This window comes from Falco naumanni, chromosome 8, assembly GCF_017639655.2.
Source record: "Falco naumanni isolate bFalNau1 chromosome 8, bFalNau1.pat, whole genome shotgun sequence".
Classification (NCBI taxonomy): domain Eukaryota; kingdom Metazoa; phylum Chordata; class Aves; order Falconiformes; family Falconidae; genus Falco; species Falco naumanni.
Genome location: NC_054061.1, coordinates 30,765,314 through 30,785,002, shown reverse-complemented (window position 1 = coordinate 30,785,002; position 19,689 = coordinate 30,765,314). Strand labels below are relative to the sequence as shown.

At 41.7% G+C, this 19,689-nt stretch overlaps 1 protein-coding gene across 1 annotated transcript in view; it reads right to left on the bottom strand.

The window, feature by feature from the left end:
* The window catches only part of DPP10 (dipeptidyl peptidase like 10), a 550,146-nt gene extending 546,436 nt beyond the window's left edge, over positions 1 to 3,710 (bottom strand). Inside the window, exon 1 of the mRNA XM_040604442.1 lies at positions 3,511 to 3,710. Within this exon, the coding sequence (XP_040460376.1) occupies positions 3,511 to 3,570 (60 nt within the window). The 5' untranslated portion in view covers positions 3,571 to 3,710. The remainder of the gene's footprint in view (positions 1 to 3,510) is intronic.
* Positions 3,711 to 19,689: the final 15,979 nt, after the last annotated feature.

The following is a 19,689-nucleotide window of genomic DNA, read 5'->3' as shown; positions in this document are numbered from 1 at the left end:
ATGTGCTCCTCAACCTGATTGTAAATAAGAAAACTATCAGTAAAACAATATTCATCAATTAGCAAGTGTTAAAACACTACTACAATAAACCTGAAATGTAAATATTCCCGATACTGTCCCTGGATACTGATGAAACTTGCTGCAGAATTTTTGCTGAGGACATATCTGCAACTCTAAAAGCTAATGAATAAATAAAAGTGAAAGGAAGGCAGGGAAGAAGGAAGAGTAGAGTAAAAGGGTATAACATACATATTATATTACACAGTAATTATGTGCTTCTGAAATGCCAATTAGTAACTCCTTCCATGATCCAGCTCACAGATCAATATTAGGTTGATAACAGCAGAGAGTCATTATCTGGTAGAGTACGTTTTATTATTAAGGAATGTAGAAAGCCACAGAAATATTAGCTTAACTCCTCTTTTTTTTTTTTCAGTGCAAATTGTAGTCCCAAACGTATTACGAGCAAGACATAAGTAATTCTGTTCCACGGTCCCCATAATTTCAGTACAAATATTTGGTTTGAAAGAATTTATAATGGCAGACCCTAGCCAGCCAAGACAATAATTCTTTTCTATTACTGGGTTGTGGTTTTTCCTTTTTTTCCTCCAAACAAGGCAAACAATGTTTTAAACAGACTTTCTCCTCTGTCAGGGGCAGGGGGAGGCAGGGAATTAAAAGAATAATTTGGCCACCAATTCAACATGAAAGTGCATAAATGCAGAGAGATTCCCCTGGAAGAGCTATTTTACTTGCTGTATGGACAAGATGAGCCAAGGGTGCGAAGAATAAAACCAGGTTTGTTGCCCTGGAGGGGGGCTCCTGAAGTCAAAGCCGTAATGATACAGAAAGAAGGCAGGTATTTAGTATTCCCAGCTAGACCCTAAAGTTTTTGTTACAGATCTCAGAGTGAAAGATCATTATTCATAGTGGTGTCAGCAAGGTGGTAAGATTTGCAATTTCAGAAAAGCTGTAAAAAGGCTTAGAGGTAAAAGGCAGCTTTATTAGGAGATTTTACATTTTATCCATGGGGTTTGGTATCTTTGAGCTTTTTTTCTTGCTTTATATTAGATTTTCTCTGTCAACTTGTTTCTCTGCCACCAAAACTACTTGCGATGCAGTACACTCAGTTCTCAGTGCTCTTGGATGCAAAAAGTTGTACCCTTCCCTCAACAAAGAAGGATGTGAGAAAGGGACAGGTTGTCCCTATGTCTGGGCACCAGCCCTCCTGCAGTCCCAGGGTGATTCAGAGCAGGAACTGTCATGGATAAAGTTTGCACGATTCAATTTACTGGACAAGTGGATCATTCAACTTTTTGTTATGTGGATGCATTCAAAAGTTTATGCTGCATTACAGAGAAGTGAGTAGCTGATCCCAAAAATATTGAGAAGTAACATTACACGGACTGTAACACAGAGGAGCTGAGATGTCATGGGTTCACGTGTTGCAGAGAATCATAAAACTGTAACAAAAAGAAAAAAGAAAAAAAAAAAGAAGGGTTTTCATAGATCTCATTCTAGTTGGTGTGAAGTTTTCCTGTAAACTTTTTTCTTGAATCTTCATAATTGCTGGAACTAACACTGTTTCTCTACAATTTACGATTAACGTGCAATTTATGTTCTTCTGGTCACTAATGACATATTTTTGAAGTAATTTCCAATATGAGGTCCTCATTACCATAGGGCAGTTACTGCTCATCTATGGTCATAAGTACTTTATCGTGGAGCATCCATTTGCCTAGCATGGAAGCAGTTGAAACTATTTATAAAGCACATTTTACACCTGACACATTGAATTAGGAGCAGAAAAATGAGACAGTTTTCTAATGGCATCAATATTACTGTGTTGGTTTTAAAACGGACTCATGTCTAGAAGGCTCTGATTCATGTTCTCTTTTTCTGAAGACTATTGACTCATCTGGGTCTTTTGTTTTTGTTTTTGTTTTGTTTTTTTTTTAATGGCATATTGATATTGGTGGTTGTTGTTTTGGCTTAGAAGTCCAGTCAAATGAATTTAATAAATGTTGCTGTCAGTGAAAAATTAGCATTAGCTGTCCCAAATGTAAGGGGAATACTTCCCAGAGCAAGTACCACACTGCTGTCTGTTCTCTGGTACTTTCAGAGAGAGACCTGGAGAGGATGAAATGGTTTTAAGCAATTTAACATTATATATGCTGACTCTTTGAAGTGGGCCAGGGCAATTGTAATTCATCACTTCCCATGGTCTTGCCCATTTGAGCATGAATTAACTGGCCAGTTATGGTGTGATGGATACAGTTACACATTACATAACTGGTCATTAGAAGCACAGGTCAATCCCCACCTTGTCCTCAAGCCTACAGACATTTTGCATTACTGATAACACACTGTGAAGTGTAATGCAGCCTATATAAAGATGACAGCACTAATAGAAGATTTACACCTTTAACCCCCTCCCACCTCAGCTCCAACTCATGATTTTTATTCCTAGCACTAACTGGATAAAGCCCAGCTGACAATTTGCTAACACGATGTGCAGTTCAGCTGCTCATTCCGAGAGGACAAACCAACCTCAAACCCTCCAACTCTGCCTGTGCACTGAGCAAAGCCCCAGCAGTTTTCTTCCCCCTACATGACCCTGCATGCAGGCTTGTACCGGGCGATCCTGCGTCACCGACAGCAAAGCACTGAACTTTTCAGGCTTTCACATCATTTTATGAAACAAAATAGCCGGTATAAAACGTCTTGATTTTTTTTTTCAGAACTAAGAATCAATGATCAAATATTGTCACTGCACTGTTATTTTATTTCAGGAGAAAAAAACCCCACTTATTTCTGCAGAGGTACTTCCTAGCGAATACAAATCTGCTTAGGGATTTCATTTTATCACTGTAGAGAGCAGTAACTCGACTAGAAAGTAGTTTTCGATCAATGCAGAAGCAGGATGGTGTCAGACGCTCGGGGAAGAAGACAGTCAGGGAGAGAGCCCGCTGTTCCCCGGGGGGCTTCCCCCACCATCGTCCTCGCTCCCCAGCCACAGCACTCAGGCACATCTCACACCTGAGGACAGCAAACACACAGCCGCTCATCTTCCTGGGTCGTTCCGACCGGGCAAGGGCGAAATCCCGACCAACAAGTCGATTTCACGCCCTGTTACTGAACCACAGCCATTAACCGTACAGGCAATAGAGAGTAAAGATGAGGGAGACACCAACAGCCCCGCGCCCGACTGCCACCTCCTCCGGGACAAACTTTTGGACGAACCCGGCGAAGGGAGCCGGGGAAACCACCGCCACCGCCACGATGCCGCTCCCGCCGAGCCGCTCGCCGCCAGACCGGCGGGCAAACTTGACCGCGACGCGCCCGCCGCCCCCCGGCGCCTCGCCCTGACCTCGGGCAAACTTTGCCCGTGCCCGGCACGGTCCCCCCGCTGCGCCGGCAGGCGGGAGGGCGCAGGGGGCAGCCCCGCGCTCCCCGCCGACGGGCCGGGGGAGCCCCGCAGCCGCCCGCCCCGCCGGCCTCGGACCCTACCTTGACGGCCCGGGAGGGCTGGCACTGGACGTGGTGGGACACCGTCGCCGTCTGGTTCATGTTGCCGGCGCGGCGGGCTGCGGCGCCGGGCGGGCACGGGGCGCCCGCGGCTCCCGGCGCCTCCGAGAGGCCGGGGGGGGGCTCCGGCTGCGGCTCCGGCTGTGGCGGCTCCGCGCCCCCGGGAGCCGCGAGAGCTCCGCCCGGCGGGGGCTGCCCGCCCCGCCCGGCGGGGGCTGCCCGCCCCGCCCGGCACCGCCCGCTGGCACCGCCCGCGCCGCCCGCCGGGGCCGCGACCGGGGCCGCGACCGCCCTGGCGATGCGCGCCGCCGCCGCCCCCGGGCCGGGCAGCAGACACTGCGCGAGATCAGCCCCCGCTGTGCAGCCAAGCCCCGCAGCGCTCTTAGCTGAGATTAATAAGGTTGCAACAGAAAGTTTACGCTGCCTGCACTTCCCTCCGCGTTCTCCGGCACGTTTTCCCGTTCTCCTTTCCCCATCCCCTCCCCTGCCTCCGCCGCTCTAAACCGACCCTAGCCCGCGGCGGAACCGGGATGCAGGCGCTGTGTGTACCGCAGCCGCGGCACAAGCTCCCGCCTCACGCCCACCCGCCAGCGCACAGGGGACTTCCAAAATCTCCGGGCTGTGCTAAGTGCTGCAACAGCTCCACGCTTCCCCACAGGTCAGGAGAAACGTGGCTCTGATCAGATTTTTACCCAAGTAACTTTTTGTGGGTTTGTTTGTCTAAAAAAAATCTAAAAAACTATCCCCTCCAGATTGTCAGCAGGACTTGCCAGAAACACACACAACGCTCTTGCCACAGGTCCAGCCCGCAGGCTCTATCAAAGGTGGAGGATTTGGGGATGGGAGCTGGTGAGCTCCGTGAGCAGATTGTGATACCTCAGGCTGACAAGGAGCAAGCAATATGTCTGTATATACATAACATTCCTAAATGATCTCTTGCTTTAGAGAAACCTCCCAATAAAACAAGGCACAGTGTGCCATGCACCGAGGCGTGAAACTGCAGCCGGGGCAGGTAAGGTCGGTTCAGGAGGAAGCAAAGAAGAAAAAGGACAGACTAGCGCCAGAAGCCACGGCACAAATCTCTCAAACTGCTGATTTGGAGTCTCTCACTGTATGAGACTCCAGCTTCAGGCAATCTCTGAAGCATCTGTTCTTTCAAGAGGGAGGCTGTTGAGCACTATTTGATACTGTATCAAAAGCTACACTCCCAGCACAGAAAGCTATTGCTCAAAAAAAAAATGGCTTTTAAAAATTCAGGCCCCAGGTTGAGCTCATTCACTGGTTCTGTGTCTTAGTTTTCCTCCCTATCCTGCTGCCCTTTTTTTTTTTTTTTTTTAAGTAATTTGAAGAAAAAGTACAAAGCATGTGTCCAAAAAGTAAAGATACAAAAGAGTAGGAGAAAACAACAAGAATTTTGCTAAAGACTTCAGGCTGTGCTTGGAGCAGCACTAAGAAACACCAGGCAGGCGCTCATCCCCTCCAATCACCTACATTCAGGCCTGGAGGTGCAAGCTGAGGGTCCATCTTACTCTGCAAAGGAGGGACAGGCAAAGGGAGAAGGCTGAGAGCTTGCTGTGCCCACAGCTCAATATGTGCTCCAGGTGGACTATGAGAACCTCAAGCTGTGCTTGCAAATCTCATGATGACTTCAGATGTCTGCCTGAGCTCTTTTAAGTGGGGCTCATTTTCAGAAGATTTTAAGTTCTTGGAAGGAAACCCGCTTTAAATCATCTCAAATGTGTTGTTTCCAAAGTCAAAATTAATTTTGCACATCTTAAGACTCAAAGGTAGGTACTGCTGCAAACAGATGGCAAAAGAGATTGAGGTGGTGAGGAAAAGACTGGTCTGCTCAGTCTGCAGAAAGCTGCCGAGGAAGCCCTGTATGGGAAGCAGCCCGAGGTACAAACATCCCATCCAGAGAGGAGAGAGCAGTCAGTGTTTACTCCAGTGATACCTAGAAAAATGTCATTTCCAATGGGAGCCAAATGTGGAGTAAAGGCACAGCAAGAGGGTCCCTCCCAGCCCAGACACAGTCACCTCCAGGCACCACAAGCGCAGCATCCCAGCATCCGGGCTGGCCTCTAGCCTGCAGGACTTGCTCACCTTAGCCTCCTTCACCTTATCAGATTGATTGGATTTTGAGCAATAAAAAACACATTTAGCAAGCATATCAGGGGCTCAGCAGTGCTCTTTCGCCTCCCTCCCTTTTATGCAGACAGGAGTGAAATTTAATGGATACAGACGGGGAAAAAAACATAGAAAAATGAGACTTCTGATTTGCCTTGAAGGTTCTTTGGTTGATACTGAGACGGAGGGGATGGGTAAATGGCTGTTTGGGAAAGGGGCTAACAGTCTAACTTTCGCCATACTCTGCCTCATGCCCAAGTGTTTGTTCTGAAATGAAAATGATGGCTTCAAGTTATTGTCACCAGGAGCTTAAGCAAGCAGAGGCAACCTGGAAGATTCAAAGACATTCTTCTTCTTCATCTAGAAATATATTTGTGTTTAACAATCTCAGATGGGAACTACTTTAAGCCAAAAGAATGAATTGACAGTATTTTTAGTTTGACTAAGTATGTGTGGATTTTTATAAGCTCCCATGAGGACTTTGCATAAAGTTTTTATGTTTGATTTTATGCTTCATAGTGGCTGACATTCCATGTAAGCCTCAAAACCAGCTTTAAACTAAGACAGAAATCTCTTCCTCGTAATAACAAAGAAAAAGCAGCTTGGGTGAAAAAGCTGCCAAAGACAGAGATAAGATCAATAATTTGCTGGCATTGTTTTTAAATGAACTTCTACACATTTGAACTTATATATTCCTAGAAAGGATAAATTTTGCTGATTAATCTCCCGCTCTCACAAAGAGGAACCTAATTAGAGTATGAAACTAACAAGGGTGATCAGGAGTTGTAATTACTCTATAAGTGCATGGTTTGTCATTATAAAATATCTCAGAAACAAATTAGATCAATAGAGTGGGATTCCACAACATGCCGACTGAAATCCTCCAGAGCCCCACTCCACTGCTTACTTCTCCAGTAATGTCATTCACTGCCATCCCTCCGGTTCCTCGATACAGCCGTTAATCCTCCATAGTATGTAATCTTCTTTTGGAGCTGGCTGCTTAGCAAAATGCAGTTCACCCTGGATGTTGACTGCTAATGCGAGTATCCATGTTCACCCTGCAAAAAGGTTTTCAAAAATTTCAGTGCCTTTAGGGTGCAATTAAATAACTGAGTTATTACCAAAATATGCTGGAGAATATTAAAGCTGTGAGCAGATGCCTCTGTTACGCATTGCAATAGAGCAGGTGGTACCTGCTGGTATCAGAGCAGCCCCTCAGTGCACTGAAAGAACTTCCTTCCTGAAATACTTAGAAAGAGTAAGAAATCAATGTGATCATCCAGGAAAAATGATTAAACTATCCAGAAAGTTTAAGTGAAAAGCAAATCCCTGTTTCTGATGGAAAACCCTGCCTGCCTTGCTATCCAAACGCAGCAAGTGGCCATGGGCAGCCAGAACTGCTGCTGGAGATGGCATTTCCCAAAGGTTCCTGATCACTATTCAAGTCCTGCAGTAACCCGCTGTTGGTAAATCCCAGTATAGTTCCCCAGCCACACATTTTCCTGCCTCTTGCTTACTTGCTTGTTTTCTAAGCCTTATATTCTTTAAAAACATCCCCACAACCCACAATCCTTTCTTAATCTTTTAAGTCACGTTTCATGAATTACATTGTATATATAATCAGCATTCTGAGAAATAAAAAAATTAAAGTGTATATTGGTAATTATATATACTTCATCACAACATGTTTTCCTATAGCTTTTTTTTCCCTGGTTTATGCAAGTACATAAAATTTACTCTTACTCCTGTCCCACATACCTACGGCCTAATTCTGCGCTTGCATATATTGGCAGCTATTGGCATGAGTGAACTCAATTTTTAATCCACACCGGTTCATAACCAGATTACAGACTTCTCTGTTTATGACAAAGAAGTTTTAGTACTGCAAGGGAGGCTGCCTCGGGACCGCTGCTAGGCTGCCGGCTTCCTCAGAATTATGTCGAAGTTGGGCTTGCATGAAATGAAGACAGGGCATAGCCTCCCTCTAGTCAGCTGTGCAAAAATCCTCTGTTTCTTTCCTGTTACCCCAAAGAGCTGTCACTGGAAAGGCCAGCAGCTATTGTATGCTGCTGGTCATGGCCAGCAAGTTCACATGCAGCTCAAAGTATCCCATGAAAAGCTGTTCCTGCAGGATGGCAGTGTGGCTCTACACACACACACACACGTGTACATACGTGCACAACTCCATATCCCCTGCAGCCATCAATCTGGCTGCAGCTGATGAAGGGAATGTGAAGGAAAATTTCCCCAAGTACAGTGTAACTTCAGACAGACTCAACAAATCAGTGGGGTGCCAGGCTTCACTCTGGCTGCAGTGCCAGGAACTGTTGCTGTTAACCTGCAATGTCGATGTTTAGCTACTAGAATGAGGGATTCCTCAGAGTGGACAGTTCTGTCATTGGGAAAGTACTGTGTTATCTGTGCAAGGTGCTGTCTTACTCACTGTATATATTTCTACTCCTTTTATCATGCAAAAATTCCCTCACAGCTTATTGTCTTCAGGTTTTGAGGGGTGGTTTCCAAACAGCCCAGTGTGGTTCAGTAATTGATATTTTGAACAGAACCAAGGAGAATTCACAGCACTGCTGAAAGACATGCTCAAAACTTATAAGTGCAATATATGGAACTGATGAAGAAACAAATATAGATCTTCCTCATTTGTACAAGCCAGTATCCACAGAAGTATCCAGGGACGATTGTTATGAGAACTTTCTGTTCTTATTCATTACATTTATTTTAATAGGAAATATTTCAATTAAATATTTGTACCTCTTTTTAGAAACAAAAATGTGCTAAAATAATCCGGTACATACACAGTGATTGGTTGGATTATTTTTCTGTAAAAGTGAAGGTGAATAGTATTAAATTACAGCCAAAAGGTTTAAAAAAAAATCCTCCCTGTTACAATACTGATGAATTATTCTGACTAGGTTTTGCCTGCAAACATGGATGTCATGAAAGTAGCATCAGTAATATCCACATATCACTGACTCAGTATGGGGAGTATGTTGTGAGAAGCGATGGACGTGAAAAGCAGCCTGCATACAACTGCCTTGTTACCAGGGAAGAGAAGCAAGCAGTTTCTGAGATAGAAAGCTGTAAGCAGAGACAAGAAAAAACAGTCTGTGCCTGAACGAACTGAATGTGTTGCCTGCAAAACTTGCACACACGGTAGGTGATTTTATGCATGGCACTTTGCAGTGCACCTCTTAGTAGGTGTCCCCAGGCTGCTGAATGAATTTGGGTGAATCGCAAGCAGTGGTGGAAACAAAGAGTATCTTTAGGATCTCTTCAGTCTGTTTTGTGGATGCCTGTTACCAGACTCAAGCAGGGAATGAGAAAAGAGCAACCTTCAGTCCTTTTCATTTTCAAATGAGGCTTCAGAGTAATAGCCAATATTATTTAACAAAACAAAACATTTGTGTCCACCAAACTATATTAATTTTCTTTAGGACACTACTGCCCAAAACCCGCAAGGTTTCAATTCCCTATTATCCTCAGTGTGAATGTATCAGTCACACAGCATTTACAAACTGGCTGGAAAATGCACAAAAGTGTAGGAAATCTAAAAAAAAAAAAAAAAAAAAAAAAAATTTGATTGACAGATACACATACTTTACATGTGAGGAACTTCAGGCAAGAAGAACAAATACTTTTTCTTTGATCTCACATAAGTCCACAGTAGACCTCAGGAGCACTACACTCCATCTTAGTGCATTCATTTACTCTTCTATCTGCAGAAACTATTGCATTATAAAACAAAAATGGCAAACCTGACTGATTTGAGAAGTAGATTTAATTTCATGCATAACTATTACTCACACTGCTAACAGGATTCAATATTTCTACCATGCAAGAACTACAGGATGAGTAATGCTTTTGCACATAGGAAGACTTACAGGAACACAGCTAACTGTCTCCCTACCTATGAGCATAGCCATGATCCCAGTCTCATTGCATAGCACTCAGCAACTGCCACAAAATACTGGAGACATGCCAAAAGTAGTGTGAAGTGTCTTTCTGTACAAAGTTTATGCTTCTTTAAGCCTTAAAACATTGATTACCATGGAAAATGCTGAACTTCATGCAGAACACTTGGTCTGCAGGAGCATCATGGTCCTGTCCAGTGCTGAATCTCCAGGGATGCTCTTGCTCGCTGAGATTGGCCTGAACATTATATTTCCGGATTGAGACCATATCCAAAATCTGCAGTCCAGAGGGGCATTACTGAAGGTTCAAGATTAGGAAACAAGCTTGAATTAAATGTCAAGCAAGACTGAGGGTATTCTGTCTAAGCAGGATCCTGTCCTTTATTTTCAGTATATATAACAAGCCACCCAGAAGCAACCTCCTTTTTCAAAGATCAGATGCCAGCTAGTAGCTAAACTTCTGAACCATTATAAGAATTCCCACACTGACAGTCAGGCCAGCTTTCCAAGTATTTATGTACCCAATAGGTAGCCCTGCAAACTTGTCAAGGCTTTTCCAAGTTTACTATAGCAGAACTGATCAAATTCTTTGTCACCTCAACATGAAGAAGCTACTCCATGACTCCTATATCTGGGCTATCTGCACTAGATACCACATCTAAGCAAAATTCTTTCTAAGCCATTGTGTTAGGCTGAGAAATTTTACCCGATCTGATTGTATGTAGAGGTAGCATCAGCAGGCAGTAAAGCTGGAATGAAAAAAAAAAAAAAGGAAAGTTCACATATTTAAAGGGTTTGAAGTTTTAATTAATAGTTTGTAGCTATGGAGACTGAAGTGGGGGAGTAGGGTTTTTTATGTTAGATCTCAGAGGCTGCAGGAAAAAAAAAAAGATCCTTTCCAGATTGAACAAACCAGAAAAGTTCAATGACAACAGAAAAAAAAAAAAAGAAAAAAAAAAAAAAAGAGAGAGAAAATTGGCTACTGTAGACCCTTTTCCTTCTTCTATCTGGGTTAATACAAACTTAAGCAAAATTTTAGAGGTATGCTATCACCTGTGGGCATAAAAAACCCCAAAACTTTAGAATAAAAATACTGATATCATAATTATTCCCAACAATGTGCTTCAATGTTACTGAAAAACAGACCAAAACTCTCCCTTCCTTCACTCAGTGTAAATCTAATAGCACATAACATGACCAGGTGTTTGCAGATTTGAAAGATCATCTACAATCAAATGAGCACTTTCACTAACACATTGCGGAATGGCTTGCTCAAGCAGCAGCAAGGAGCAGTTGCCATCAGAAATGAAAAGATGTTTTTTCTACCCCTCAAGTCAACCCAAAGTCTCTTTTCCCTACATGTATGCCCGTCTTCCCACTTTAAAGATGTTTTCACAAGACGCCCAGGATACTGAAGAAGGGTCTAACTCATTGCCATGTATAAAACAGCAGATGAATTATTAATCTGCTGGCTTATTCTTTCCTCACAGTATTAATTTATTGGTTGCGCATACTTTGTATACATGTTTCTTTGTCATGGCAAAAGCCATAATTTTAATTAAAGAGTGAAAGATGGTATAATAAACAATCCTGTTAGGAGGACTGCAGCTTGGATTTCCAAGAGGGCTGTTGCGAGGACACTGCTTTGTCTCCTGTCTGCGGCAAGAGAGAGCAACCTGAGAATAGCAGCAGCCTCAGCACAATTCTGTACTATCTCTAATCATTGCTTCAGTAAATGAAAATGCAAGATGGTAAAAGGAAAGTGCTGCCAGGGAAAAAGCTTAAACAACTACTTCAATGAAGGTGGGAGAAGACAGACCACAGGAATCTGAAGAAAGAACTTGGCCAAAGCACCAAGAATGAAAAAGGCAATAAATCTCACATTTTAGATATAATCCCTATTGTAGGTCTGTGAAGATGATGGTGGGGTTACAGTCCAGGACCAGACTTGGCCATGCTATGTCCCTGACTGCTGTTGCTTACAGCCATAAATGCTGCTCTTTAGCATGTTCCTGGAAGACAGTCCTCTTCCACCATGTGTAACATTTCTCAGTTTCTTCAAATTCATGACGCCTTTTCAGTAAGAAAACATCTGAAATCTCCCTTATCTTTTTCTTTTCGATCACAACTGTGTCAGTCACAAGCCCACGCTACTCAGCCACCTTGATCACTGCCACGCTTCAGCTGACAAGCTGTGAAAGTTTTGGCTGCCCAATATCATTGTGAACATTTTTACTTCCTTTTGTTAGAATTATGAGACGTTTGCATCTCATTGCCATGTATCAATGTACCTTCACACATATACATCAGTGAGCTTTAGTAACATCAAGTATCACATCCAACTAGTTAGGAAATACTACCTTGTTAATGAGACAACGCTACTGCCAGCTGCTCATTTCAATAACACTTAAACATGCATAGAAATAATTTCCTTATACTTTAGCATCCTTTTTATATTCTGATTATAAAAAAGTAGAACGCTGTGTGGGGAAAAAAGTGTGGATCATCCACTCCTGTTTTTGCAATGAACCGAGGACTGTTTCAATGGAAATTACATTCAGTGTCGCAATGCTTAAACTAACCAAGGAAGATGTGAGATTAGAATGATTTCTTCTTTCTATTGGGCTGTGAGCCTGTTATTAAATCCCAGAGAGCTGTTGAAGACCTGTGGGACTCACAGTGTTGGAAGGAATTTGTCAAGAACAACTGAGTCTCACATGCAGTTATGTCTTCTCCAGAAATTGTGCAGTCTTCTAATAATCATAATATCCTGCTCTCGGCTTAGGTAAAATACCACAATTTATGCTTCTTGGTATGCTGAGGGCCTCAAATGTGGGGTTCACTGAAGCTACAGTACCTGTAGGCAAGTGCTGTTCATTACCTTTACTTAAAACTTCTGAGACAATGTAACATAGCCATCCTGCACACCCAACAAGAGGACACTAGCTCCAAACACATAATCTAGCCATTATTTTGATTGCAGTATATTTTGCAAGTAATTTTGAAAATGTTTTTATTAAAGTGCATGATTTGTCAAAAGTGCTTCCAACAGGTGTAGGAAAAAGAGAGCAGAGAAACTGGAGCTTGCTTAACCAAGTTTATAAACCTGCTGTTTCAGTCTCAAAGATGAATTACACTGCAGTAGCACATTCACTAAACGTTCATGCTCTCCTTCTTGCCCTCTTACTTATATTCAAAGAGTAGAATAGAAAAACATAAATCAAAGTCTCAGAACATATTTCTTCTCCAATTCTGAAGCTGCCATATCTCTATACTAGAATCATAACCCCCCCCAATACAAATAAAAAATGTGTCCCAGCAATCACCACTTTAAAATAATCACAGGCAACTGTAATTTACACTTATCAAAAGCCTTCCACCCCAAGGATCCCAAAGCAATTTATACACGATAGAGATGTAGCTGATATGAAAACAATAAAGCTACTTGGGAATTGAGGGATTCTCTTAACCATGCGGATCTTTGTAGTCCAAAGCTTTACATATGCTCATTATCCTGCTAGCAGTTTGAACAAAATCTATTACAACTTTCTGTCCCAAATTTAGGAATAGTCTAGGCATTGACATACATGTTCTGAATCTTTCTTTAATTTCAATCGATGATTTTGAGAAATCAGGAAAGGAAAGGACTTGATACAACACTGACCATCAGACGTACCCAGCTTCAGGAGATGCTCATTTGAAGCACTATCAGGACTAACAAATCCTTCTGGAGAGAAAAAGAGTCTCAATTTCCATGCTTACTTCCTCTTCCTTTATCAAATTTATTTTGTAGCTATCCAGGCTCTGGATAAACAGGCAGAGCTTTGCTTCTTCTGTGCTAGCTCTGAAATATAACCATTTACCTACCAGCTGCTCAGCAAATGAAAGCAGACAGTCTATGGGTGCTTGCTGGAGTCCCAGCACTGTCAATAACATCAGGCCATGGAGGTACAAATTCATCTTTAAACATAGCTGTAAAATAGCTGCTCATTCCCTAATCCTCAAACCACACCCCTGGGGCGCTGGGTGAAAGAAGCCGGGGGACCTGAATGGGTATGTATTTCTAAAATTTAATTGGTAATCCATTTATATTTTCAAGGCAATTTTCATGTGGAAAAGGGCTGCTGGCTCTTTCTATATTATAAAACATGGACTTTGTATTGGCTTTCCTCAGTCTTCAAAGTGCAGACACACAAACTTTGAAAGTGATAGCTGTTCAATTTGTAGGATCCCAAAAGGCAGATTTGGGGAAAACAAAACCTCTTTTGGAATGCGAGTTATAGACGACAGCAACAGCAAAACTCCCTGACAGCCTTCAGATCCAAAGAGATCATTGCAAACCCCAGCATTTTAAGGACAGCTTTATATTACCACATTTTAAAACTGGGAAATTTAATCAAAACACCTTAATGCCACAGGACATTTCAGTCTCAGTCACAGGAAACTTGCTCTTTTCCCTTGCTCAGCCCTTTGTAATATAATTCTCTACTAAAACATGTACATAGGCCTGTCAGGGAAATACAGGATTTTTAATGGATTGAATGAGAACAGCACATACAACAGGACTGCAGCATCTGATCTGCATGGCTAATGCATCTGCAGTTGATCTGATCAGTGAAAAGGATTGTCCTCACTGCTCATCAGGTGTTACTGGAAGTGTTAGGAGTAACAGGGATGTTAGGAAGGAGGAAAAGCTAACAGTGTTTTAGGGGGTGGTAGTGTTTGGTTTGGTTTAATAAAATAACATCAGAGAAAATCTTACCATTTTTGCTACCCACATGGCACCACATTTCTGTTTCATTCCTGGGTGGCAGCTGCAGTATCTCTCAGCAGGGAGACAGGAGTTTGCTATGAAAGTACAGAGAGAGAAGTGATTGGGTGGGAATTTTTTTGCTTTCCCTCATGACCCCTGGGCTGACAGCTGATCCACTAAAGATACTCGAGACAAGTGAATTATTCAAGCAGTTTTCAACATGGGATGCTGGAGATGGCTGATTGCATTGCCTCACACTGGATTTCCTTTCATTATTACTTTTTTAGGGGGCAAAGAGGCAACAAAATTAACATCTTTCATTGGAGAGTCCTTAGGAATTGCAAGTATTCAATGTTGTCTGCTAAGAAAGAGATGCCAAATAAAAAGAAGTTAATAAATAAAGACCTCAAAATGAGACTGGTTTGGGCTAAACTTTGAAACTAAACCAGCAAATATATAGGGTCTATTTATTCTTCAGTCTTTATACTGCTTCAATTTGTGGTTCACATCTTCAAGAGGTGAAAACCAATTTCATTTAGTAGAAAAGCTGCCCAAAGAAGCTATGCCAGTTTATACCACCTGGGGATCTCACCCTGTGCTAATCTGTTTCATTCATCCCCATTTCTTGACATATAACTGCCAAGGGACTAGCCTGGATCTGGAAACATATTACCCAAGTGTCACCAGTAACACTGTCTTTTTCTCTCCCATTCTCTCCAGAGCATCTAAGCCAGAATAAACTTCAAAACTGGATTTGTGAAAGTAAGTGGAGGCAAGGGCAAAAAAATATTGCACTGAAGGAGTGAGATTCTGCAGTAAATTCTGTACAAAACAGACCCTGTCATTGCCTCTACTGCAGACAAGACTTAATTCCATAGTTCAGTTTTATCTTCTGTGTTCATATATTTATGAAAATGATTTATACCATGAAGCTTGTAACTGCGAGGGAGTGTATTAGATGACAACCCTAGTGGTCTCATGACTCTTCATCTGTGGCTTCACTGGTCTTATGGAGGGCCGTTGTGAGAAGTTGGTCTGGAAATAGCAAGTGTTTTTATTATCAAACAATAAGTCTTGCACTGACTTTGAAATTCAATAAAGAATCATTGCAGAGACCTGATAACAGGGAGTACGTTTGCTGCTTCCCATGTTTCTAATCATAGTACACTGGACTGGAAAGACATTTTGGGGTATTCAGTAGCAAGTATCCCTTGCTATTACAGGTGATCAAATAATAAAATCCATTTTATAAACGGATGGACTGCTGTTTCTGTCACAAGACATTTCACATCCTGTAGTTTTATTTCTAGTTACAGAAACATTCAGCCAGTGCCAGGCATATTCTTGATGGAAGTATCTTTTGCAGTCCTGAGATATTAAAGCATTAGGAAGGAAAGAAGAAGAAAAGAGAGAGGCCCAAAGAGGATCTTTAAGCTCAGACACAACTTTACTATAGTAGGTTCCCTTAAAAGAAAAGATTGTTTAAAAGGAGCTGAATTCTTCAAAATCCAGCAGCAACGCTTTCTCCTTGCCCCATGTCAGAACAGCAAATCTATGCAGGTCCTCACCTCAGTTAAACAGGGGGGGAAATGGATCCTTCATATACATCTAACACAGATCTGAGCCTTTCACATACTGATATAATTGGAGTCTGCTTTACTTCAGCAGCTGTGTGTGTTTACTGCCCAACAGTGAGTGATGCCTATGGAGTGGCATGGGTGCAAACTCACCTGGCAAAACACATCTGTGCAGCACAGCATGCTGTGCTCAGGCTGGGAGGTTGTGCGTGTTCTCCTGTGCACTTTGAGAGACAGAGTTTGTGTGCTTCCCATGCTGAATCATCACAGCCAGTGAAACAGATAGATCTCCATGGTGCTGGGAAAGAGCAAACATCTCAGCATCAAAAAACGTCCAGTGACATGCAATCAATAAAGAATTAGAATTTAGGAATATACTTATTTACAGTGTACATGGCTGTATGGGAAATAGGCCTTCTCAAACAAAATTCAAGTTGTCTTACCATTAAAGTACAAACGTGGCTGTAAAAGTAGCTGTGCTAATGGAACAAAATTCGTATCTCATTTGATTTGCTTCCAGATGCTCTAACTGAAAAGACCACTATGATGCTACACAACAATGTTCCATGCTAACTGGACTAAAATTATAGAACTTACAGATCTTAGAGCATAAATTTAAATCTAAGTATCTCTCTTAGTTCTGTGCTGCTGTACATTGCATTTAGAAGCATTTATAATCAATCATTAACAAAATTCATAGCAACATTAAAATCTAGTGAGGTAGTCATTAATATTGGGAACTGCTGGATTATGTAAATCAATTGGCAGAGTAACAGATTTTAAAACTGAAAAGTGTTAAGTATTAAAGTTTCTTAAAAGCTGAGAAATAGAATAGCTGGACACTCTGGCAACAAAAAGGGACTAGTCATAGAAAATCCCCAATGAAATGCAACATCCACAATTGAGAAGGTGAGAGAGAGGGGCAGACCAAATATTTAGCTGCATGAGAAGCAGAACCCAAAATGCCCAAGACTGATTCTTTTCACATTTGTAAAAAAACCCAACCAAATAAACAAACAAAACAAACAAAAACTGTTGAAAATGCTGAAAAAGGGAAGGGGAAGAAGAGGAGGCTGAAGGCAGAACAGGACACGAAAGTTCTGTGATGGACACAGAGCTATCATCAGCGCTGAGTAACTCAGAGCTCATCAAACAGGATGGAACTATAAAAGGTTTCACTCCCGTCATGGCTACTGCTGGAAAGAGCCTTTTTCACCTCTAGCCTGTAAGAACACCGATGTCTTACAGCTTCTGCACTACTTGGTAGATAGTTTGCTAGTTTATTGTAAAGTACTTCCCTAGAGTAATACTCTTTCATTCCTTGTTGACTTTGTACCCAGCTTTACACAATTATTTAGGGAAGTGTTCAAAGACCTACATCTAAACTACTTAATTATAAAGGAATGAATGTTTAATGGCTACTCCTCTCAGACAATTTAATGAGAGAATCTGCAAGAAAAATCTATTTATTGTATAACAAATTGCAAGAGAAAACAGAAATTTCCATGATTAATATATGTATCTACTTACTATTCAACTGTATAAGAGCATCCCTATCAGACCTCAGGTATTACACCGTTTTGGTAATGGGAACACAACTCGTTAGTTCCAAAAAATTCCCCTGCCCAGTCAAACAAACTGGTATTCTCATAACACCCCAGCAGGCTGGCACTGTTTCCATTCCACCTCCTAAAAAAAATATCCAGAAACACAAGACTAGAGGAGACTTGTTATTTACCCCGGATCCAAGAAAAGGTTGAAAAAGAGAGCAATGACCTCCTGAGGTCCTGGACATCCTCCTGAGTGCAGGTGCCAGCAACTGGCATTCAGTTCAGCATCACAGTGGGCCAGGAGGCTGAAGGCACCCATCGTGGTATCCACAGGAGGAAGGACACAGGATACATGTGGCACCATAACAACCCTGACTATAAAAACTAGTGAGTTCTCATCCTAACACCCAGCTAAGTAATGTGATTTCACACAGGACACACTTACTTGAGCTACATCTTTCTATTACAGAAAAACGAAATCATGCAGCAGCCTATCAGTTTTATTTTGTAAGAGCTGTCACACTGATATCTCTTTAAAAGCAAAAAAATTTTTATGTCAGTGGAAGGTTTGAATGCCAATGATGGGAACATGCCCATCTAAGCTACTGAAACATATTTAGTTGTTTGGTTCCTGAGGTATCTGCAACAAACAAAAAGAGCCAAGACTGGAAATAAGGTAACTTAGTAAAGAGCACTGAAATACTTCTAATAATATTAGTAAGACCTAAGAAAATATCAGAGCTGCTGTTACACTAAGCTTTGTAAAGACCATAAGAGAAACTGCCCTTCTACTGAGACATTTCAAATCTAAGCCCTGCCTTTAAAACAAGATTACTCCGCTGTATTCAATACATCAGGCTTTGGGCTGGGGAGAGATGTTGCTCTGTTGTTTTATTTTAAGAACTTGGAATTTGATAAGGTCTAAGTATAAGCATTAAAAAAACCATTAAATTTCAATAAAGTCTTTGTTCATCAGTACTGGCAAGAGTACTGATTTGTGTTAAGACGAAATGAGACTCCAACATATATAACATTTCAAAATAAATACTAGCATGTATCATTGCTGTGACTTTGCCAACCATCTGCATGATTCATTCCCATATGATGGTTTAGCCACCTATCTCTTTTTGCCAAGGCATTTGGAATATAGACTTGCTGATACAAAGCACAACATTTTTTTTCCCTTAGCTATTGCTAGTTAAGCCTACCACTGTGATTCAAATCAATCCAGTAAACCTAATTGAATAAGGAACTGGATCTCCACAGAACTGGGCCTCTCTTCCACAGTTCATATAGAAAAGGTATTTACAGTGAATATTGCTATTCCACATTAGGAACTGCTATTTTAAAAAACTAAGAGATAACCTTTGGTCAAAAAGAAGAGGAAAGGGAAATACTAGGGAAAGCTTTTTGGCTTTCAGAGAGCAAAGCTGAACACAAAACCCAAGAAAAAGTGAGACATAAATACCATATTGGCCAAAAAACAGTGAGATTGGCTGGGTAAGTGAGCAGACTGGGGTAAACAACAAAATGTTTCCTCAGCAAGTCCCTGAGGCCACCCCAATAAATTTTAGTCTGGCCAGCAGCAGCCTGTCTGCCAAAGAGGCAGCATGCCTCTGCATTTTCTCTTCCAGCAAGGACAGGATTTAACCCTAAACATGTTTTAGAAAAATAATTTGAACTCTAAAATGTATGTAATCACTTATGACTATCTTCTCATTATAACAGAAATTATAATATATGCAATTAGCTCTTTAGTTTGGGGTTTAAATTAATGTGAGTCACTCTCCTTCCATTTAAAATCTCATTTTCCGCATGTACAACACTTCCAGCCAGTTTGGAAGAGAAAAATCAAAGGGGCTAATTTCCCCCTGTTTTAATTTAACTGAAGAAAATAGAGTTACAGAAAGGACAGATTTGAATCACTACAGTATGTCTGAGCTCTCACAAGGAAAACAGAAAGCAAAGGCAAATCTATGGGTGCATAAAAAATTCAGTGTCTTTCACTGGGTTTTAATGAGGCATTTTTGTTTTAACTGAAAAGAGGAAAGTATTTTTCTGCAACACCATACTAAACATACCATGGAACAAGACTTGTCCTCTTTTCTGACCCCTATTATGCTCCTGAAATTGCTCACAAAATGAAGCATAATTGATGTGATTGTAAAGTCCCCTTTCTCCAAGCACCATAATAACTTTTTGCACCTAAATACCACAGGACTTTT